This window comes from Somniosus microcephalus, chromosome 2 (genome assembly GCF_052327205.1).
Source record: "Somniosus microcephalus isolate GS21.2 chromosome 2, FLI_Smic_1.0, whole genome shotgun sequence".
In the NCBI taxonomy this organism is placed as follows: Eukaryota; Metazoa; Chordata; class Chondrichthyes; order Squaliformes; family Somniosidae; genus Somniosus; species Somniosus microcephalus.
Genome location: NC_140988.1, coordinates 107,329,633 through 107,353,852, shown reverse-complemented (window position 1 = coordinate 107,353,852; position 24,220 = coordinate 107,329,633). Strand labels below are relative to the sequence as shown.

General features: G+C 46.5%; 1 protein-coding gene across 2 annotated transcripts in view; it reads right to left on the bottom strand.

Moving 5' to 3' along the window:
• cfi (complement factor I) overlaps positions 1 to 21,988 on the bottom strand; it is a 120,132-nt gene extending 98,144 nt beyond the window's left edge. The window contains exons 1-2 of one of the 2 annotated variants that reach the window (XM_085961597.1): positions 21,883 to 21,988; positions 13,842 to 13,889 (exon numbers count right to left, since the gene is read on the bottom strand). In XM_085961597.1, the coding sequence (XP_085817723.1) occupies positions 13,842 to 13,889; positions 21,883 to 21,945 (111 nt within the window). In that variant the 5' untranslated portion in view covers positions 21,946 to 21,988. The remainder of the gene's footprint in view (positions 1 to 13,841; positions 13,890 to 21,882) is intronic. The other variant, XM_085961607.1, reaches the window with a different exon arrangement.
• Positions 21,989 to 24,220: the final 2,232 nt, after the last annotated feature.

Sequence of the window (24,220 nt, the reverse complement as noted above, 5' to 3'; positions counted from 1 at the left end):
GTCCATCTCTGACTCCTCCCTTCCTCGACTTCTCCGTCTCCATCTCTGAGGATAAGTTATTGACTGTAAAGTCTGTGGGTTGTGCAGTAAATAAATACACAGACTTTTGAAGTACAAACAAACAGGTCTTTACTATTCAGAGGTCAGGGTGAATCTGCCCTAGTTATCCTGTAACATCACTTATATACTGGTGTGGTCACTGTCGGTATTACCGTATACAGAAGCCAATCAAATAGTGCCACACCTAAAGTAGTTCTCTTAAAGGTGAACGGTTACACTCAATCATTCCCTTAAAGGTAGACGGGTACATACACTACAATCCTCCCTTTTTAGCTTATTACTTACAGGGTCCCCGTTAAACATACATATCTTCAACTTCACATAACAATTTACAGATATACTCTCGGTGGAGAACAAACAATTTACAGAGATAATTCCAGTGGAGTCAACGTCATATAAAACAGTTTACAGATATACTTTCGGTGGAAACAGTTCACAGGTTCAGTCTCTGCGGAAACAGTTCATAGATTCAGTCTCTGATCTTGACTCATTCCGAACAGCATCTCTTTGGTGTAGCCGGTTCACATGGCTAGCGTGACTCCTCCATAGCCTTTTTCTTAACGTAACAGCTTGACCTTCCGTCCTGTTGAACCAGCAGTGCGGACTTTTGCAACCAACTGGCTGTCTTGATAATTTTCGGGTTTTCAACTAATTTAGCTCCTTTCATGGTGTCCCGCCTGAGATGATAGTATTTTAGACAGTTATTATCTCCTGCTTCTTCTTTTTCTTTTCTGCCTTTTTGAAACTCTCGGAGCTCCTTTCTCTGCGGCCATCTGTAGCGCCACCAACTCTCTATGTTCATTAGACCTTAAGTGCTTCATACGGATTTCTGTACTTTGGGAGTTTTCATCACAAACTGGGCAGACCAGATCCTCGTAATATTCAGTGTCACTCAATAGGTCATGATAGTATTCGGGGTCGTCCTGAGTTAGGCCAGTGAGGGGCCCTTCTACTTCCTTCTTATCCAACTGGACGTTAGCCGACGGTGGTTCCTTCTCTGACCATCTTTCTTGAAAAGACTTCTTCAAGCAGTCATATTCATCCCGCTCTTCCTGGGATGTCTGCCATTCCTTCATGCCTGGCCTCATTTGTGAGTTCAATACCTTCCCTTCCATCAGGGATTCCGTTATCAGGCTATTTAATCCTTCTACTGAAGTAGCTGTTTCCGCATTCTTCTGTTCCCCTTGACGTAATTCAGCATACTTTTGACATCCATGTGCAAGCTGTGTTGCCCCCTCAGCTCTCTCCGTGACTTTTGGAAGCTCCGAATTCTTTCCCTTTGAAACCTGAAACTCGTGTTCCCATTTTGGAGTCTTGTCCCTCAGCATGTATAAGAGTTGGCTGGCCGTTAACTCTTCTACGGGGACACTGTGGATTAGCGCCTTCTCCATTTCATCCACCTTTCCCTCCAATGTTTTCACCTTCCTTTCCTCCGGTCCTTTGGTTTTAAGCGCTCGAAGAAATTGCGCCTTGGTGTTCTCTAACTCCTGATCAGGGGCCATTCCTACAGTCTCTGTGTTCCTTCCATTGGCCTTTCCTTCCACTGCCCGGATTCCTAGTTGAATATGTTCTTCAAGTTGTTGGACCTCTGCCATTGCCGCCTCATATTTGTCTTGGGTTTCCTTCAATAATTTAACGAGTTCTTGGACATCTTGAATTTCACGTTCTGCTATGTCTTCCGCCTCTAATTTTCCATCTACGGATGGAATCTCTACCGATGAGTCTGTCTTGGCCTGGAGCTCGTCAAACATTTCCTGCAGCCTTTGTAATTCTCGCTCATGTTCAAACTTTAGTTGTTCATATGCTTTCACTAAAACTAGCTTTTCGGAGGTTGCCGAGTTAACCCCTTCCAGGATTGTAGTCTGGGCCCGTTCATACTGTTCCTTCAACTTGTTACACTCTGCTTGCAACGAGTCGTAGAGATGAACTGGGATAAAATCCTGGCTTCCTGAAGATTCCTCTTCCTTTAGGTCGTTCTGTAAATAGTCTAGTTCCTGAACAGTTTCAGGGAGATGTGATCGGTACTTGGCCACGATGGCTCTATGCTCGCTCTTTTCTCGAGCTAGCTGTCTCTGTTGTCTTTCCAGGTTCTCCCATTCAGTGTCCCAGAACTTTTCCATATTTTTCATCTCTTGTACGAGACGGTCACTCCACTGTTCTAATTGTTGTCGTACTTTGACATAAGTTTGAGTCCGAGCTTGGTGTTCTTCCGTCGTGGATGAATCCTTAGCTTGAACAGGCTCAGAATTCTCTGTCAACCTGGAGTTCTGCTCTGTAACTTTATTCTTCTTGGTGACATAAGTCTTTCTGCATGTCTTTGTTTCCTTCCCCATCGTCGGCAAGTCCCCTTTAGTCTTGTCATGCATATTTGAATTGGTCTTATCGTCATCCATCTCAGAATCTGAGCTGATAGCTTGCACCGAATCCTCCTTCATTATGGCTTTTAGGTAGTGCCATTCCATGTCTATTTTCTTAATCCACTCCCGTCCTAGAAGTGGTGGTCCTCCCTCAGGTAATACGTACAAATTCATTCTTGGGTGTTCTTTCCCTCTATCTCTCACCTTGACTCTTATTTTCCCCATGGGGTATACATTATGCCCCGTGTATGTCTGTAATACGAACTTGGTATTTCTCAAAGGTATGTGAGAGAACAGCCGGTGGTAGTCCCTTCGGTTGATGACTGATAGAGCTGATCCAGTGTCCAGCTCCATTCGTACTTGGACTCCAGCTATTTTTAGTACGACCCAAATCGTTTGTAGATCAGTTTCTTTCCCCACATTGTGGATCTTCAGACTACCCAGCTCCTGGTTGTTTGGGTCTGAGTCTGAATTCTGTTCGTCTGAACTCTTTTCAGCCACCTTGTGTACCTTGTTGTACTTTTCTTGTGGTGGCTTCCGTTGATTGTTGGTCTTTTTCCCGGACCTGCATACCTTCGCGATGTGACCCAGTTTGCCACATTTCCGACACTCTTGGTTCTTAAACCAGCAGTGATTCTGGTCGTGCGTGGTCTTCCCACAACGGTAGCATTTTGTTGTGCTCGAAGTAATTTGGTCCACCCCGAGTGCCGCCGCCTTTAGCTGCATTTCGGCCGTTCCTTTCGCTGCGGCTTCGTGTGATGCAGCTATGAGGACAGCCCTGTCCAGTGCGAGGTCGTTTTCTTCCAGTAGTCGCTTCTGCGTTCCTTCTTTGGACAATCCGCATACGAACTTGTCCCGCAGTGCCTCTGTCAGATTCCCTCCAAACTGGCAGTATTTCGCTATCCTACGCAGTTCGACCAAGTATTCCGCATTGCTTTCATCTTTCCTCTGCGTTCTTGCGTAGAATTTGAATCGCTCAGCCAGCATCAACGGTGTGGGGTTCAAGTGGTCCTTCAGCACAGCCACAATTTCTTCGAAGGTCTGATCCGCTGGTTTAGCTGGTGCTATTAGATGCTTCAAGAGCCCATATGTTTTTGCCCCCATCGAGTTTAGCAATGTTATCGCCTTGTTGTCTTCCTCTATTTTGTTGGCTTCGCAATAGATCTCTATGCGTTCCACGTACGTGGCCCAGTCTTCTATTTCAGAATTAAAATCGTTAATATTCCCTCGCTTAGGCATCTTTCTTCCTTTGAAGCAGCACAGTATTTCTTTAAGTATTATTTATTATCTTTTTTTTTTCTAAAATGGCGGCTTTCCTGCGAAAATGGCGGTTTCCCGCTCTTCCCTTCTCTCTCTCTCTCTCTCTGCCCACTTCAATGGCAGTTAAGATGGCGGTTCTTTTCCCGCGAAAATGGCGGTTTCCCGCTCTTCCTTTCTCTCCCCGCCCACTTCAATGGCGGTTTCCCGCCTCTGTCGTCTTCTCCGCCTAATGGCGGCTTTCCGCGTTTCTCCCTGGTGTAAGGGGTATGCTTTCCCCACAGCGGACAGGTTCAGCCGCTGGGCTGGCTCTCGCACAGCTCCCCTTACTTGGCTCTGTCTTTTCCTCCCGCCCGCACGGCTCTACCGGCGCTGGGTACACCCTGTTAACGGAGGACAGTTCAGCCGCTGGACTGGCCCTCGCGCAGTCTCTCTCTCCCCGTGCTCGGCTCTGTCTCTCCCTCTCCTGCACGTTCGGTTCTACCGGCTCTGGGTACTCCGTAGGTGGAGAACAGTTCAGCCGCTGGACTGGCTCTCGCGCAGTCTCTCTCCCCGTTCTCGGCTCCTGTTCGCTCTCCCACTCCCGCACGTTCGGTTTTGCCGGCTCTGAGTACCCCGTTGGTGGAGAACAGCTCAGCCGCTGGACTGGCTCCTCGCAGTCTCTCACTCCGCACCCGGCTCTCACCCGCACGGTTCCCGTTCGCCTCCCCAGCCCTCTCGCAGACCGGTGTTTCCCTCCCCGGCTGCGGCTGGGTTTCTCCTCCCGCGCCTACTCGCAGGTTCAGCGCTTCGTGGCTGCGGTCGCTGCCCGGATTTTTCCCGCCGATCGCGGTCCGGCTGTCACCCGACGCCGTTGGACCCGACTTTTGGCCGGTACAGCTCCCCCTCGACCGAGGTCGAGTGCTCTGCCCTTCTCCTCTGGATACTTCTACCCCTTCCCCTACTCACAGTCTCTTCGGCCGTCTTGTTTCTTGCTGGTCGGCTCACTCCACACCGTGGTAGCAGGGTAATCAGTGCCTGTTGCTGATGAAGCTTTTGTTGCAAGTCTTCCAGCTTCTGTAAAGTACCACACTTTCTGTTGTTGTAGCCTCGTGTTTTCTTTTGGTAGCACGACGAGGGCGGTTGCCTCTCTTCGACGCTCTTTGTTACTTTGCTATTCTTGCCGCAGGGTACGATCGGACTCGTCGCCACTGTAAAGTCTGTGGGTTGTGCAGTAAATAAATACACAGACTTTTGAAGTACAAACAAACAGGTCTTTACTATTCAGAGGTCAGGGCGAATCTGCCCTAGTTATCCTGTAACATCACTTATATACTGGTGTGGTCACTGTCGGTATTACCGTATACAGAAGCCAATCAAATAGTGCCACACCTAAAGTAGTTCTCTTAAAGGTGAACGGTTACACTCAATCGTTCCCTTAAAGGTAGACGGGTACATACACTACATTGACCAATATTCACTACAAGCCCACTGACTCCCACAGCTACCTGGACTACACTTCCTCCCACCCCGCCTCCTGTAAGGACTCTATTCCATTCTCCCAGTTTCTCCGCCTCCGCCATATCTGCTCCGACGATGCCACCTTCCACACCAGTGCTTCCGACATGTCTTCCTTTTTCCACAACCGAGGATTCCCCTCTCCCGTGGTCGACACGGCCCTCGCCCGTGTCCGTTCTATCTCACGCACTTCTGCCCTCACCCCTGCCCCTCTCTCCCAGAACCACGATAGGGTTCCCCTTGTCCTCACCTTTCACCCCACCAGCCTCCACATTCAACGGATCATCCTCCGCCATTTCCGCTACCTCCAAAGTGATCCCACCACCAAACACATCTTCCCCTCCCCTCCCCTTTCAGCATTCCGTAGGGACCGCTCCCTCCGAGACACCCTAATCCACTCCTCTATCACCCCCAACAGCCCTTCCCCTTCACCTGGCACCTTCCCGTGCAAGCGCAGGAGATGTAACACCTGCCCCTATACCTCCCCACTTCCAACTGTCCAGGGCCCCAAACAACCCTTCCAGGTGAAACAGCGATTCACTTGTACTTCTCGCAATCTAGTATACTGTATTCGCTGCTCACGATGCGGTCTCCTCTACATTGGGGAGACCAAACGCAGATTGGGTGACCGCTTTGTGGAACACCTCCGTTCAGTCCGTAAGGGTGACCCCGAGCTTCTGGTCGCCTGTCATTTTAATTCACCGCTCCATTCCCACTCGGACCTCACCGTCCTTGGCCTCTTGTATTGTTCCATGGAAGCTCAACGTAAACTCGAGGAACAGCAAATCATCTTCCGATTAGGCACTTTGCAGCCTTCCGGACTCAATATAGAGTTCAATAATTTCAGATCATAACCTCAGCCTCTATTACTTTTTTCCTTTAAATTTTTTCCACCCCTTTGTTTTGGGTCCCCCCCCCCGCCTCCGCCTCCTCCTTTCCTTTTGTTTCTCTCTCTCACCTGGCAACTGTCCTTATCCTGCCAGTACACGTCACACCTAATCTCAGCTGCCTTTTGTCTCCACGGGCCCATTACCATCTCATCTGGCTTCTAATACCTTTTATTGTCTCCTTTTCTTCTTTTGTTCGATCACAGCTTTGCCTTCGATCTTTTTATTTTCTTTCCAGTTTTGAAGAAGGGCTTCATCCCGAAACGTCAACTCAAATTTCTCTCCACGGATGTTGCCTGACCTGCTGAGTTTTTCCAGCATTCTCTGTTGTTATCAACCACACTACCCTCATCAACCCTCTCCATTACTTCATCAAAGAACTCAATCAGGTTAGTCAAACATGATTTGCCTTTAACAAATCCCTGCTGACTTTCATTTATTAACCCATACTTTTCCAAGTGCCAATTAACTTTGTCCTCCTCTTTTTGTGCAACCAAAACAAGTTAACAAATAAACTAACAAAAATCCAATAACCCTTTTAAATAAACCTTCACCAATCAAATTAAAATTTGGTTGTCTAAACTAATTATGCACTCCAGTCCCCGCGGCGCCCACCGGTATTAACTTTGTCCTGGATTATTGTCTCTAACAAGCATTTCACAAAATTGTCACTTAAAAAATTAATAATAATTACTGCATGGGTGGAATTATCATCCATTGCTTCATGATCTTTTGACATGGGAATTCTCTTATCCAGCTAGATAGACACAAGAAAATGGCAAACCCTGATATCGTGTGGGGGTTATCAGCCCAGTTTCAAAATAGCCACGAGATTCTTTGAGAATTTTGGTGCCTACAGTTGTTATTCCATGTTGCTGTCATTCTGGCAGGTAAGAGTTGTTAATTCAGACAAGCTTGTTAGAGGGAAGGAAACATCTGCCAAATTTCGAGCAGGAGTAAAAGTGCGTTGACAGTGGGCTGGGTAAATGTGCGAGACATTTTTGGCGGTGACAGAAAATTGTCAGTAGTGCATTGGACGCCGGTTATATACCTCACCTGATCGGGCGGGCTGTCTAATGGGCGACCCATCCCTTCCGCCAGTTTTCTGCCGCTGCTGAAAAGAAGCAAAAGCAACAGAGGAAGAGAAGCAAAAGGAGGGAAGAGAAAATACAGTCAGCAAGCCACTCCAGCAAGGTGGCAAAAAGAGAAAACTGGTAAGTGAGAGAAAGAATGATAACACAAAATGAACTGAAAAAAACCCCAAAAAGAATGAGCAACAATTAGAGGAGGAGAGAGAATCAAAGATGTGTCATAAAAGTCAATTATAGCCATTGGATAAACTTAGACATTTTATGTAATATTTATGGCCCCAATAATAATGGAGAGATGGGGAGGGAGCGGCGGGAGGAAGGTGTGGAGAGAGGTTTAATGGCTGGATAATCCAAAATTACGAATTTCCCGGAGGTCCTGCTGAATTTAACGGTAGGACGCCTTTTACATTTTTTGAATCAGTTTCCCGGCCGCAGCCAGCCAGATTGAGGCACAGGCGGTTTGGCCGGGGGGGACAGGCAGACAGACATTGGATGGGGTGGGAGTCGGACATCGGGGTGGGCGATGGGTCTAATCCTGGGGATGGGAAACCCAATCACGGGGATGGAAGCAGGTTTGTTTGGTGGGCTGGGGGGAAGCACTCCTGCTCCTCTTGGCCGACCAGCAGTGCTGGAAAGGCACTTACCTCTTCCACACAGCCGTTCTCACCTCCCTTCAGCTGTCGGGTTTCCTGAGGATCGGGAAACCTAGCTGGCCACTGTTAAATCTGGAAGAGTGATAAAATCTTAGGCATGCAGCGTCATTCAAATATTTTAATGAGCGACTCGCCTCCGCAGAGCAAGTTAGTCGCCCGCCTCTCAACCCGTCTGATTTAAAACCGGAGGCGGGTTGGAATCGGGTTTCTCATTAAAAAAAATTTAAGCCACCCGCCTCCCCCCATCCCTGTCGTTGGGGGTTAAATTTCCCCCCATATCTTTTTCCTGCATGTTTGCTGAATTTCATGAATATGGATATTTTAGAATTAATATTTAAACTGGCAATAATCATGGGGGGTTTTAATCTGCATATAGACTGGAAAAATCAGATGGGAAAAGGTAGCCTAGATGAGGAGTTCATAGAATGTTTTCGGGATAGTTTCTTAGAACAGCACGTTCTGGAGCCAACCAGAGAGCAGGCTATACTACACCTGGTGTTGTGCAATGAGATTGGATTAATTAATGACCTCATAGTGAAGGCGCCCCTAGGAAGCAGCGATCATAATATGATTGAATTTTACATTCAGTTTGAGGGAGAGAAGAGTGGGTCCAAGACTAGTATTTTAAACTTAAATAAGGGCAATTATGAGGGCATGAAAGCAGAGCTAGCTAAAGTGAACTGGCAAATTAGTTTAAGGGATAGGTCGATAGAGTTGCAGCGAAAGACATTTAAGGGGATATTTAAGAATACACAGAATATATACATTCTAATGAGAAAGAAAAATTCCAAGGGGAGGACCCACCATCCGTAGTTATCTAAAAAAGTTAAAGATAGTATCAAACTTAAAGAAAAAGCATATAATTGCGCAAAGATGGGTGGCAGGTCAGAAGATTGGACAGAATATAAAAAACAGCAAAGAATGACTAAAAGATTAATAAGGAGAGAAAAATTAGAGTACGAGAGAAAGCTAGCTAGAAATATAAAAACAGATAGTAAGAGTTTCTATAGATATTTTAAAAAGAAAAGTTAACAAAGTGAGCGTTGGTCCTATAAAAAGTGAGTCTGGGGAATTAATAGTGGAAAATAAGGAGGTGGCAGTTGAATTGAACAGTTATTTTGCATCGGTCTTCACTATAGAGGATACAAGTAACATCCCAGAAATAGCTGTAAATCAGGAAATGGAACGGAGGGAGGAACTCAAGAAAATTACAATCACCAGGGAAGTGGTACTAAGCAAATTGTTGGAGCTGCGGGCTGCCAAGTCCCCAGGTCCTGATGGACTTCATCCTAGGGTCTTAAAAGAAGTAGCTAGTGAGATAGTTGATGCGTTGGTTTTAATTTTCCAAAATTCCCTAGCTTCAGGGAAGGTTCCATTAGATTGGAAAATAGCGAATGTAACTCTTTTATTCAAAAAGGGATGGAGACAAAGCAGGAAACTACAGGCCAGTTAGCTTAACATCTGTCATAGGGAAGATGTTAGAAGCTATTATTAAAGACGTTATAGCAGGGCACTTAGAAAAGTTCAAGGTAATCAGGCAGAGTCAACATGATTTTGTGAAAGGGAAATCATGTTTAACCAATTTATTGGAGCTCTTTGAGGAAGTAACATGTGCTGTGGAAAAGGGGGAACCGGTGGATGTACTGTACTTAGATTTCCAGAAGGCATTTGATAAGGTGCCACATCAAAGGTTATTGCATAAAATAAAAGCTCATGGTGTAGGGGGTAACATATTGGCATGGATAGAAGATTGGCTAGCTAACAGGAAACAGAGTAGCATAAATGGTTCATTTTCTGATTGGCAAGATGTAACGAGTGGTGTGCTACAGGGATCAGTGCTGGGGCCTCAACTTTTTACAATTTATATAAATGACTTGGATGAAGGGACCGAAGATATGGTTGCTAAATTTGCTGATGAGACAAAGATAGGTCGGAAAGTAAATTGTGAAGAGGACATAAGGATGCTACAAAGGGATTTAGATAGGTTAAGTGAGTGAGCAAAGATCTGGCAAATGGAGTATAATGTGGGAAAATATGAAGTTGTCCATTTTGGCAGGAGGAATAAAAAAGAAGCACATTATCTAAATGGTGAGAGATTGCAGAGCTCCGTGATGCAGAGAGATCTGGGTGTCCTAGTGCATGAATCGCAAAAGGTTACTATGCAGGTACAGCAAGTAATTAGGAAAGCTAATAGAATTATTGTTTAATACTAGGGGAATTGAATACAAAAATAGGGAGGTTATGCTTCAGTTATACAGGGCATTGGTGAGACCACATCTGGAGTACTGTGTACAGTATTGGTCTCCTTATTTAAGGAAGGATGTAAATGCGTTGGAAGTAGTTCAGAGAAGGTTTACTAGACTAATACCTGGAATGGGCGGGTTGTCTTATGAGGAAAGGTTGGACAGGCTAGGCTTGTATCTGCTGGAGTTTAGAAGAGTAAGAGGTGACTTGATTGAAACATAAGATCCTGAGGGGTCTTGACAGGGTGGATGTGGAGAGGATGTTTCCTCTTGTGGGAGAATCTAGAACTAGGGGTTGCCCATTTAAGACAGAGATGAGGAGAATTTTTTTCTCACAGAGGAACGTGAGTCTTTGGAACTCTCTTCCTCAGAGGGCGGTGGAAGCAGAGTCTTTGAATATTTTTAAGGCAGAGTTCGATAGATTCTTGATAAGCAAGGGGGTGAAAGGTTATTGGTGGTAGGCGGGAATGTGGAGTAATCAGATCAGCCATGATCTTATTGAATGGTGGAGCAGGCTCGAGGGGCCAAGTGGCCCACTCCTGCTCCTAATTCGTATGTTCGGTTAATTATTTCCATACTTTTGTGGTGCAATATCAGCTGTCTGTGTACACAGGAAATGATTGGTAATCATACAAGAAAAGTATTACATGACCTGGGAAAGCTGCCTATACAACAGGCTACATACACTTAACTGGAATGGGCTGTGTTTAACGGGAAATGAGTTGCACAACACAAGTCACATAAATTGTTCTTAAAAACATTATTGTTCAAAGCCTGTTAAAATCACTCCATAATAGAAGCTGCAATTGTGTAAAACTGGTTATTTGTTCTACAGTGCTGCTGCTGGAGGTAGCCCCGACTCTGACTGTGATATCCATCAAGTGGCATTAGTGCTCCAACGTTACGGAGACATACCTCAGGAGCTGATTTTTCCCTGCACTGTCAGAATCGCAGCACCACCAAGGGCAAGGATAAATGACCGGCAGTGATGATGCTACGGACTGTCATTTTCTTCCACCCATCCAAACCAACAATGCTGTTTTCCCATGGGGAGAAGTCCACAGCCACAGCATTGTGACCTTCAGCTGTATAAGCACAAGCCTGAACCTGTGTAGTTGTTTCCCAGTTGGTGCTGGTGCTCTGAATCCCACCCCACAATGTGAGCCCTGGAAGCTTCAGAACAGTGTGGAGCTACTTCAAGTGGCAGCAACTTGGTACCATTAACTAATAGTAAATAACTGCATGTGCTGCACTGATATCTGGGAGCTTGTTTCCCAGTACTTGATACTATTCTGACTGCGCTTTCCACTGCAGTTTGAGGCACTGCCTTATTGCTGGTCCTTCACAAAAAAATCTTCTTCCCAGGAGTAGTCCATTGTTGTTGATGTGCTGAAGAGGGATACCAGTAATCCAGAGAACATGAGTTCAAATCCCACCATGGCAGTTTGAAAATTTGAAATTCAGTTTAAAAACAATATATGGAAATTTAAAAAAAATAAAGCTGGTATCAGTAAAAGTGACCATGAAGCTATCAGATTGTTGTAAAAACCCAACTGGTTCATAATGTGCTTTAGGGAGGAAAACCTACCATCCTTACCCTGTCTGGCCTATATGTGACTCCAGCCCCACACCTATATGGTTGACTCTACTCCATTCAGTTGTATCAAAACCATTATTTCAGGGCAGCTAGGGATGGCCACTAAATGCCGAACTTGCCAGAGGCGCCCACATCCCGAGAATGAATAAAAAAACGAATTCATAGAATCATAGAATGATACAGCACAGAAGGAGGCCATTTGGCCCATGGTGCCTGTGCTGGTTCTTTGGTAGAGTTATCCAATTAATCCCACTCCCCTGCACTTTCCCCATAACCTTGTCATTTTTTTCCCCTTCAAGTATCTATTGAAAGTTACTATTTAATCTGCGTCCGCCACCCTTTCAGGCAGTGCATTCCAGATCACAACAACTTACAGTGGTAAAAAAAAAAAAATGTTTCCTCATGTCGCCGCCGATTCTTCTGCCAATCACCTTAAATCTGTGCCCTCTGGTTACTGACCCTTCTGCCACTGGAAACAGTTTCTCCCTATTTCGTCTATCAAAACCGTTCATAATTTTAAACAACTCTGTCAAATTTCCTCTTAACCTTCTCTGCTCTAAGGAGAACAAATCCAGCTTCTTCAGTCCCTCCACATAGCTGAAGACCTTCAATCCTGGAACCATTCTAGAAAATCTCTTCTGCGCCCTCTCTAAGGCCTAAACATCCTTCCTGAAGTGTGGTGCCCAGAATTGAACACAATAATCCAGCTGAGGCCTAACCAGCATTTTATAAAGGTTTAGCATAACTTCCTTGCTTTTGTACTCTATTCCTCTATTAATAAAGCCAAGGATCCATATGCTTTTTTAACAGCCTTCTCAATTTGTCCTGCCATTTTAAAGATTTGTGTCCATACACCCCAGGTCTCTCTGTTATTGCAAGCCCTTTAAAATTGTACCATTTAGTTCATATTGCCTCTCCTTATTATTCTTACCAAAATGTATCACTTTACACTTCTGTGTTAAATTTCATCTGCCATTTGTCTGCCCATTTCATCAGTCTGTCTATGTACTCCTGAAGTCTAATTGGCAATGTGTTACTGCCTCCAATGAAAGAATCCTCCACTGGACCTGACGTGGCTGTAATCCCTTCCTACTTCCAAGGAGACAGGACCTGGTGCAGGACGGCATGGAGGTGGGTTGGGGGTGGTCTCGGCACCCGCCCCCAGATTCTGCCATTTTCCTCCAAACCCGCCTCCCAGGGCTGGCAAAATCTAGCCTGACATCGGTAGTGGGGAAAATGCTAGAGTCCATTATAAAAGATGTAATAGCAGAGCACTTGGAAAACAGTGAGAGGATCGGACAAAATCAACATGGATTTACAAAAGGTAAATCCATGTTGTGCTTGACTAATCTACTGGTATATGCCTATACCCGGGTCTAAATGCTTAGCTTCTGGGCCGAGTCCAAGAAGCGCACCTGTGTTTCTTCACTCTTCCTGCTCCAAGTCCACAACAGGCATTGGAAAGCCCAATGAAATGTCTATGCTAAGCAGTGTGATTGTAGTTAAAACTCATAGTAGTGCTGTGGCTACAGATCTGTGCAAAAGGAGTCTGGAGCAAAAAGTGAAAACACGAATGCAAAAAGGGCAGAAACTGTAGTATGAAAAATCAGGCAATAAACCAAATTGCCACACAATACAAAAAATGTGCAGTCCCAGCTTTAAGAATCCAACTTCTTAAGCGAACAGCATAGAAGGCTGGAAGCACCTGTCATATACAAGCAAGCAGCACTACAGAAGTGAAGAGGCCAGAAAAGACATGGAAATCATTGTGGGGCCCGTTTAAATACATTTGCATTAAATTAGGAGTTGTAATGAGGTCCACTTATGCTCTGAGTGCTGCCTCCAAAAATGGTTAGTTGAGGGAAATCCAGAGCGCAGTGATTGAGCCTAGCTACCCGATTCCACAATGCATGTGTGTGGAACACCTGAGTGCACAATCTGGGAATCCGTCCTTTGATTTCAACACACTGTGGCTGTAGAGAGGAACAAAACTGTATAATATATTCGGAGTTTAGAGGGAGTGAGAGAAGGAAAGTGAGAGGATATAGTCATAGTAATAATTGATATAATCATATCAATAAAACAGAAAGACAAGTCAGTGTTAACTGTAGTGGTTCATTTGTAATGTCTTTTTACTCTTGGTAGGACTGGACAGCAATCTTGCAGAAGCAACGAATTAAAAAGCATTACAATACTTACTGCACGGGTGCTGATCACTGTTTCATTGCTTTCTCTCGGCAGCAACACCTGAAGAAAATGGCCATAGTTACTTGTGATGTAACTTTGGGGACATTATCATAACAACTCATATTTACATAGCACCTTTAACATTACGAAGCATCCCAAGGCAGCGGCGCGCGCGCACGGACGCAGCGGCTTTGTCTCTCCCGAGACTGAGCGTTTTCACCCTCCTGAGTCTCTTCTGGACTCTGCTGATACGGGAATTGAGGGCAGACCTACCGTACAGCCGGCAGACGCTCCTAGACATCGGGGCCGACTGCGTGCGGCTCACACTCGGCGACATCGATCTGCCTCCCGACATCGCCCGACCCCCGGGACCAGCGTGGCGTCCTTCCCCAGCCGGAAGTCGACGCAGACCGCGCAGGGAACGCAAGCAGAAGCGGGGTAAGAGGGCCGGTATCCAAAACAGGCTGAAGAGGGCCCCACACAAACCCTCCCAAGTATTTTCCTGGCCAACGCCAGGTCACTGGAAAACAAAATGGATGAGATCAAACTGGATCTCTCCACACAGAAAAGGACAAAGGAATGCTGCGCCATGATCTTCACAGAGACCTGGCTGAACAATGGCATCCCTGACACCACCATCCAACTAGAAGGACGCATGGTCTTCCGTGCCGACAGAACTGCAGACTCCGGTAAGAGCAAGGGAGGCGGTTTGTGCATTTACACTAACAATGCCTGGTGCACTAACACGGACATAATCGATAGATCCTGCTCGGCTGATTTGGAATTCCTCATGGTAAGGTGCAGACCCTTCTACCTGCCTCGGGAATTCACGGCTGTTATCATCACTGCGGTCTACATCCCACCACACGCTAATGCCAAACTAGCACTGAAGGACCTCTACAGGGCCATCAGCGAACAACAAACTGTGCACCCAGACGGAGATTTTATCGTCGCGGGGGACTTCAATCACATAAACCTAAAAACTGTACTACCGAAATTCCACCAGAATGTTTCCTGCCCCACAAGAGGGGAGAACACTCTGGATCAAGTCTACACGAGCATTGTAGACGCTTATAAGGCCATTCCCTGCCCCCACCTTGGGAAGTCTGACCACCTCTCCCTGTTTCTAGCCCCGGCATACAAACCGCTCATCAAAAGAGGGAGAACATTAGTGAGAGCAGTGAAAGTATGGCCAGAGGGGGCAGTATCGGAGCTTCAGGATTGCTTCGAACGCACTGATTGGGGCATGTTTGCCCATAATGACATTGAGGAATACGCATCCACAGTGCTATTCTACATTAATAGCTGCGTCGAGGTCGTCACGACCCATAAAAATATCAGGACATACCCCAACCAGAAACCCTGGATGAACGGAGAGGTCCGCTCACTGTTGAAAGCACGCGACGCAGCATTTAAATCTGGCGACGCAGCGGCTTACAGTGCAGCTAGGACCAACCTAAAAAAGGGGATCAGGACTGCCAAAAGGAAACAGACACTGCGGCTAGAGGATCATTTCCGCAACAACTCGGACCCCCGGCGCATGTGGCAAGGCATCCAGTCCATCACTGACTACAAGGGCAAAAACACCAGCCCCCCGGTTAGCGATGCCTCCCTTCCGGAGGAGCTTAACAACTTCTACGCTCGCTTTGACAGGGACAACAGGGAGCCGGCTACCAAAGCCTTGCCACCCCCAGAAGACCAGGTGCTCACTCTGTCGACCTCCGACGTAAGGGGTGTTCTACGTGGAGTGAACACACGAAAGGCTGCTGGACCGGATAGCATCCCTGGACGGGTACTCAAGGAATGTGCTGATCAGCTGGCTGATGTCTTCACCGCCATCTTCAATCTGTCATTGGCCCAGGCAGTAGTCCTTACATGCTTCAAGACCGCTACCATTATTCCTGTGCCAAAACAAATGGCTGTGACATGCCTGAACGACTATCGACCTGTCGCACTCACACCCATCATAATGAAGTGTTTCGAGAGACTGGTCCTGGCTCACATCAAAGCCAGTGTTCCCGCCTCTCTTGACCAACACCAGTTTGCCTATTGTGCAAACAGATCAATGGAGGATGCAATCACAACTGCTCTACACTCGGCACTGAATCACTTAGATGGTAAGGAGACCTACATCAGAATGCTGTTCATAGACTACAGCTCAGCATTCAACACTATCGTCCCCAACAAGCTGGCCTCCAAACTCTTGGCCTGAACACTTCCCTCTGCAACTGGACCCTGGACTTCCTAACAAACAGACCCCAGTCTGTCAAATTAGGTAACCACACCTCCCCCACCCCCGCCCGACCCTGAACACGGGGGCCCCACAAGGATGTGTGCTGAGCCCCCTCCTCTACTCCCTCTTCACCCATGACTGTGTGGCTGTTCATGGTTCCAACACCATCATCAAGTTTGCGGATGATACCACGGTAGTAGCCCAGATCACCAACAACGATGAGTCAGCCTACAGGGAGGAGGTCCAGCATCTCATGAAGTGGTGCGCCGATAACAACCTGGCCCTTAACATCAAGAAAACCAAAGAAATCATTGTGGACTTCAGGAAGTCTAAAGGCAGAAATCACACCCCCATCCACATCAATGGGGCTGTGGTGGAAAGGGTGGACAGCTTTAAGTTCCTCGGAGTCCACATCACGGAAGACCTCTCCTGTTCCCTCAATACCTCCTCTCTGGTGAAGAAGGCCCAGCAGCACCTATATTTCCTAAGGAGGCTGAAGGGATGTAACCTGTCACCCCTGATCCTCTCTAACTTTTACTGCTGCACAATAGAGAGCATCCTGACAAACTGTATCACAGTATTGTATGGCAGCTGTAGCTACTATGACCGGAAAACCCTGCAGCGGGTAGTCAAAACTACCCAATGCATTACCGGCACCCGGCTACCGACCATAGAGCACATATACCAGAAACGCTGTTTACGGAGGTCACGGACCATCATCAAAGACCCTACCCACCCCAGCCACAGTCTGTTCGCCCTCCTGCCAGCTGGGAGACGCTACAGATGCATTCGCACCCGAACGACCAGATTTAGGAACAGCTTCTTTCCCAGGGCTGTCATCCTACTGAACTCCACAAATAAACTCTAAAGCCTGCACATCTGCCAATGCACTTTATTATGGTTATGCTTATGTTAATGTATTACAAGCCAAATGTATGTTGAATGTTTAAATGTCTTAATCTAAATGTACACTCTCGGGTGCCGCAAGCCTACATTTCGTTGTACTGCACTTGTGCACTAACAATGACAATAAAAGTTGATTTGATTTGATTTGAAGGCAGGTCACAATAGGGGGTGAGGAAATATATGTCCAGCTAGGAAGGGAGGAGAGATGACTGAAAGATTGGTCAAAGACATACTGAAAAGAAGTACTATCTTAGAATCATAGAAATTACAGCACAGAAAGGATATTTGGCCCATTGGACCTGTGCCAGTGCTAGTTTTTAAACGGGAGCTGTGTACTCTAAAACCATTTCCCTGTCCTTTCTCGTTGCCCATTTATATTTTACCTCTTCAACCACTTATCTAATTTCCTTTGAACTAATATTCTAATCTCTACATCAGTAGCCATTTGTGGTCAAGCATTCCATGTTCTAATAACCCGCTGTGCAAAAATTCTTCTTCTCCCTCATCTTCTATTGATTAGCCTGAGTCTATGCTCCCTTGTTACTCATTTGCCAATCAGTTGAATACAATCCTTCGCAACTTACCCTCTCAAAATCTTTCATAATTTTGAAAACCTCCATTATATGTCATTTTAACCTTATCTGTCCTAGTGAGAGGAAAAAAAAAGCTGGGAAACTAGGGATGCCACCCAGCAAATGGTCACCTATTTCTCCTCCCTCTGCTTCACTATTCATCTTGAACTACGAGGATCACCTCCCACAATGTACATTCTGGAACCTTTACTCCTCCCTTATGTGTCAAAGAGCCTCCTCCCTGTTTGTCCAGCTCAGTAATTTTGTGCTTGAATAAGTCCACATTCCTTGCATTTCTCTCTTTTTCTGGACATTCTTGGCTTCTAGTTCTGCACAATGCTGGCCTTGTCTGTCCTGCCGTACTAATTATTCACTAGTTAATTTCACCTCCAAGTTCCCCTCCAGGTCCCGACTTGGACATTATTGCCGTTCCTTCATGGTTACTGGGACAAAATTGTGGGAGTACCTTCACTACACAGACTGCAGCGGTTCAAGAAGACCCACCACCACCTTCTCAAGGGCTACTAGAGATGGGCAGTAGATGCCAGCCTTGCCAGCGATGCCCACATCCCGAGAATTTTTTTAATTACCTCTTAGTTGACCTTTGTCTGATGGATCAGCCAGACTCTCGCTCCCCGCTTAACTCTCATTCAAAAGCCAAACTCCCTCTTTAAATTGGTTACACTATGCTGCCCTTTGCTCAGCTGTTTTTAACAGCTCAACTGACTCTCACTATTTTCCCACTGCTTATATGAGTGAGAAGTCTGACCACTTCACAAGGACCCAGATCTATATGCATCCTGCTGGAACTTGTATTTTTGCCCAGTGGAGGTTGGAAAGGGCAGGGGGGACTTTTCTAGTGCCCAAGATACAATCAGAAGAACAAGGCTTAGAGCAAACTATTACAGGATCTAGCAGAGGAAAAACAATTTAATTTTGTTCTGAACTCATCCCCTACTAAGGATGTCCTTTGAAGACTTCTCTCCAGTGCAGTTCCTAGTCCTGGGAAAATATTAGGGAATTGAAGCTCACATCTTTGCTTAGTTTACCAAAAAAGTAACTAAGTAAAATGCGGCATATCACGACTTTACACTCACATCTTTTTTTACTAAAATTCATGAAGGTGGGAATTTCACGCTCCAAGGTTATGTTTTCAGCACAGCATCACAGAGCATGGACTTAGAGTGCCTTGTGCCACGTTGTAATATCTGGGAGCATTGAACGAGAAAAACAATAGCTTACACCAAGATGAACAACATACACAATCCACACTGAAGAGGAATCAGATGTCAAAATATCCCATTCACAAAACAAATCTTGTCATCTTCCAATTCTGTAACTTGTAGACTAGAATAAGTTAATAAGATGTTAATACAAATTTATCTCAAATTAGAGATGATTGCCTCCCATCAAGGTGCTGACTAGCGCTGGGGTTATGATGTTTCGGATGCGTAACTTTTATCCATACTGAGGACAGAAAGATAACAAGGTGTTTAATAAGGTTGGAAAAATGGAGGAAGAGAACAACAGATACAACAATCCCTGAGAGGGAGTTAATGGGTTAAATGACCTGCAAACTTTACATAGAATGATGTAGAATTTACAGCACGGAAACAGGCCATTCGCCCCAACTAGTCTACGCCGTTGTTTATGCTCCACACAAGCTTCCTCCCATCCTATTTCATCCAACCCTATCAGCATATCCTTCTAACTGCTTAGTAGAAGTCCAAGGGATGCAGACTTGAACAGATATGGCGGACAACTGGTTTAGCCATTCACTGCCAGATCTGGCTGGACCACAAAGCATTAACGCGTCCTGCTCTCATCTGCCAAAATTGCTCATCATTCCAGAATCATTCTGGAATGCAAAGATAATCCCTGGCTTCTATTCTCCACTGCTAACCGTCTTCTTAAACCCCTCCCCCCCTGTCTCCTCCACACTCACCTCCGACAACAAGTGTGAGGAGCTCATGGACTTCTTTGTCTCTAAGATTGAGACCATCCGTTCAGCTGCCTCTGCCACTTCCCTTCTTTCCCCTAGCCCACCGGACCAAACTTCCTCTAAGGTTCCCTCCTGCCCTAGCCCTGAACTCACATCTTTCTCCAGTTTCTCTCCGATCACCCCTCATGACCTCTCCATGCTCATCTTGTCCATGAGACCCACTTCCTGCTCCCTCGATCCTATTCCCACCAAACTGTTGACCACCCAACTTCCTTTTCTGGCCCCCATGATACCTAATACGGTTCTCTCTTCTCAGGTACTGTCTCCCTCTCCCTCAAATCTGCCATCATCACCCCCTCCTCAAAAAAACACCCTTGAACCCTCCATCCTTGCAAACTACCACCCCATCTCCAACCTCCCTTTCCTCTCCAAAGTCCTTGAACATGTTGTCGCCTCCCAAATCTGTGCCCATCTTTCCTGCAACTCCATGTTTGAATCCCTCCAATCAGGTTTCCGCCCCGCCACAGTACCGAAAGGGCTCTCATCAAAGTCATGAATGACATCCTTTGTGACTGACAAAGGTAATCTATCCCTCCTCGTCCTTCTTGACCTGTCTACAACCTTTGACACGGCTGACTACTCCATCCTTCTCCATCGCCTCTCCACCTTCATCCACTCATCTGGTTACCTCTGGTGTCCCCCAATGTTCTATTCTTGGCCCCCTCCTATTTCTCATCTACATGCTGCCCCTCGGCGACATTATCCAAAAACACAGCATCAGTTTCCACATGTACGCTGATGACACCCAGCTCTACCTCACCACCACCTCTCTTGACCACCTCCATGGTCTCTAAATTGTTAGACTGCTTGTCTGACTTCCAGTTGTAGATGAGCATAAATTTTCTCCAATTAAATATTGGGAAGACCGAAGCCATTGTTTTCGGTCCCCACCATGAACTCGGTTCCCTAGCCACTGACTCCATCAATCTCCCTAACATCTGTCTGAGGCTGAACCACACTGTTCGCAACCTTGGTGTCATATTTGACTCTGAAATAAGCTTCCGACCACATATCCACGGCATAACTAAGACCGCCTATTTCCACCTCTGTAACATCGCCCATCTCTGCCCTTGCCTCAGCTCATCCGCTGCTGAAACCCTCATCCATGCCTTCCTTACCTCTAAACTTGACTATTCCAACACACTCCTGGCTGGCTTCCCACATTCTACCCTACGTAAACTTGAAGTCATCCAAAACTCGGCTGCCCATTTCCCAATTCGCACCATGTCCCTTTCACCCATCACCCCTCTGCTCGCTGACCTACATTGGCTCCCTGTTAAGCAACGCCTCAATTTCAAAATTGTCACCCTTGTTTACAAAATCACTTCATGGCCTCGCCCTTCCCTATCTCTGTAATCCCCTTCAGCTCCACAACACCCCGAGATATCTGTGCTCCTCTAATTCTGCCCTCTTGAGCATCCCTGATTATAATCGCTCAACCATTGGTGACCGTGCCTTCTGTTGCTGAGGCCCTAAGCTCTGGAATTCCCTGCCTAAACCTCTCCGCCTCTCTACCTCTCTTTCCTCCTTTAAGACATTCCTTAAAACCTACCTCTTTGACCAAGCTTTTGGCCACCTCCCCTAATTTCTCCTTATGTGGTTCGGTGTCAATTTTTTTGTCTTATAACACTCCTGTGAAGCGCCTTGGGATGTTTTACTACGTTAAAAGTGCTATATAAATACAAGTTGTTGTTGACATTAGTGAGATGATGCAGAGATATAAAAAATAAAGGAATGTGCAAATAATGGAGGGGAAAAAAGACACAGGAGAAGTTCACACAACAAAAAATAGAGAAAGATAGAGAGAAAAAAACAAGCAGCAAATAAAGCAGACCAGCAATTAAAACAGAAGATGTAAGGAGCCATGGGGTACTATTACTTTTGTGCTGGCAACCTCTGGTACTTTATTCTTCATGTGCGAGCCCAGCCAGGTGAGCATTAACAGGCTATTTGACGGTGCGCATACTACAGCTCAGCCAGATCCTGTCTTCATCTAACCATGTGGGGAACCACAGTGGAATCCGTTCCTGTCCTCACCTGATGTCCACAATTGTGCACCTTCCAGCAGGGGTCCACTCTCTAACGGAGGGACATTGAGATCAATGTAGTACCCCCAACCCATCCCATCTGCTAACTCAGCACAGATCTCAGATTGAACTGGGATCTTCCAGGCCTGAATCACTCAATACCACACCGGGCAGTGCACAAACTCCGTGCCACCAGAGTACCCTGACAGCATACATTTCAGAGAAATCCTCTAAACATTTGACCATGCAGTATTCGTTATTTTGCTTCCAAGTGCTGAACTACAATCACCGTATTAATCATAAAAGTCGTTACCTTTTGTTCATCCGCAATAACAGAGAGGCACATTAAAAAGAGCAGAGACACTGAGAGAATCATGGTAAAACTGACTATCGTGAGTTCTCCTCAATCTCTACTGAGAAATAACAGCTTTCACTCTGCTCTGACAAATCAATAGTTAAGGATTAATTTTCAACCAAACATTGCATAAGGGCAGTCACCTGTTAGATAAGATCCTTAGGAGGCGAAATTGGTAGTGACTATTTTTTGGGTGTTACGAGTGCCCTTAGAGTTCCAAAATGGCGTCTGCGGCATGCACGCACATCTCTGATACAAAGCGCACTGGACGCCATCTTGGTAAAGGTGTTAGCGTACGCGCACTTAACGCCCGCTGGAAGTATGCAGAGCAGGAAGATCATGACATCAATCAGTGTGCAACGCTGATTTTAGGGCAGCCCTGCCATTTTGGAGCAGCACGCGCCAGCCTACGGCCTGTCTTAACCTCGCACAGCTGAACAAGCGTTAAGCAGCATGAAAGAACCCCCACCAGCACTATTTAAAGGGATCATCAGCAGCTTACAGGTTAGTTGCTGGTTGATTTTGTTATGGTTGTTGCTACAATTCTGCAAGTTTTTGGTGCTTTGGATTGCAAAAGTCTGCAGGGAGTGGTGTGGCAGCTGCTGAAGGATTTTTGCTGACTTCAAGGCTTCTGCACAAACCAGTTGCTCCCAGACATGGGTGCACTAGTAGGCCATCCTCTTGGAATTGAGCATGACTGGGAGAATTAGCAGAGGCCATGAAGAACAGGTGATGCTGCTGGAAGAGGGAGGAGGATGAGGGGGAGAAGGGCTCTCAGCAGGAGGCCATATCTGCCCAGGCTGTTCAGGGAGCAATTCTCCTACCTGAACATCAGCGATGATCAATGTCTGAGGCATCTTCACTTCACTAAGGAGTTGTCACTGAAATCTGCCAACTGCTGCAGCCACAACTGCAACCTCAGAGCAGGGCAAGGATCGCATTGCCAGTGGCTGTGAAGGTGAGCATGGCGATGAACTTTTATGCATTTTGGTTCCTTCCAGGCTAGTGCTGGAGATATTAGCAACATCTCGCAGTTGCAAGTGCACTATTGCATAAGGGAGGCCAATGAGGCTCTCTATTCAAAGAGAGATAACTTAATTTCATTCCCTGTTGCCAGAGAGAAGCAAGCAGAACGAGCACAAGGATTTGCAAGGTTTGCAGGCTTCCCCACAGTACAGGGTGCCATTGACTGCATGCACTTTGCTTTGTGGGCGCTGCATGTCAACTCTGCCATTTACTGGAACCAAAAAGGATTCCACTCCCTCAATGTGCAGCTGGTGAGTGACCACAGGCAGCACATCATGCAGGTCAATGTCCGATATCCTGGCAGCAATCACGATTCATTCATTCTTCGGCCGCAAGCTGTGCCAGCTGTATTTCAGCCACCACAGCAAACCAAAGGGTGGCTACTGGGCAACAAGGGCTATCCGCTGATGGCATAGCTCATGACTCTGGTTCGCAACCCATGCACACGTGGGCAGCACGCATTCACTGAGAGCCATGCTGCCACAAGAAATGTGATAGAGCAGACCATTGGTGCCCTGAAGCAACAATTTCACTGTCTGGACCACTCTAGAGGAGCCCTGCAGTACTTGGCTGAGTGGGTCTCAGGATTTGTGATGGTCTGCTGCAAGCTGCATGACCTTGCCATCATGAGGGTACAGCCCTTGCCACCACCTATCAGGTGAGAAGCTGAGGAGCAGGAGCAGGATGAGGAGCGGAAGAGGAGGAGGTGGAAGAGGAAGGGAGGTGACAACCTAGACAGTCCCTTTCTGCCCGAGATGTACATGAAGAACTAATTCAAACATGATACCAGTAACCTCAACCCCAATTCCCCATTCAACAACAGCCCCACACTCCTTACCTTCCCTCTGTCACTGACCATCACATTGTCCTCTTGGCCACAATGCAAAAATGACAGCCAACATAAAATACACATTCCAAACCAAATTTATAAATGAAATCATGCCAATATTGCATACAAAATTAAACTAATCACCCTTGTGCATTCCCTCAGTGCCAGTCTTCCGTGTGCCTTTGCCTCTCCTAGTGCTCCTACGCAGTGCTACCCCATGACTGGTGGAAGGCTGCTGACTTTCAGCGGAGGAGACTGCAGATGGCCTTGGAGGACGACCTTGAGCAGCTCTGGGCCTAGAAGGCCCAACTTCAGACTTCACCATCTCGGCATGGGCGGCAGCAGTCTGGGCTGGTTGGCAAGCAACAGCAAGGGCACTGGCGGAGTGGCAGGGGTGGGATCACAAATTCTGTCATCCTGAGAGAGGACAGCAGATTCCTG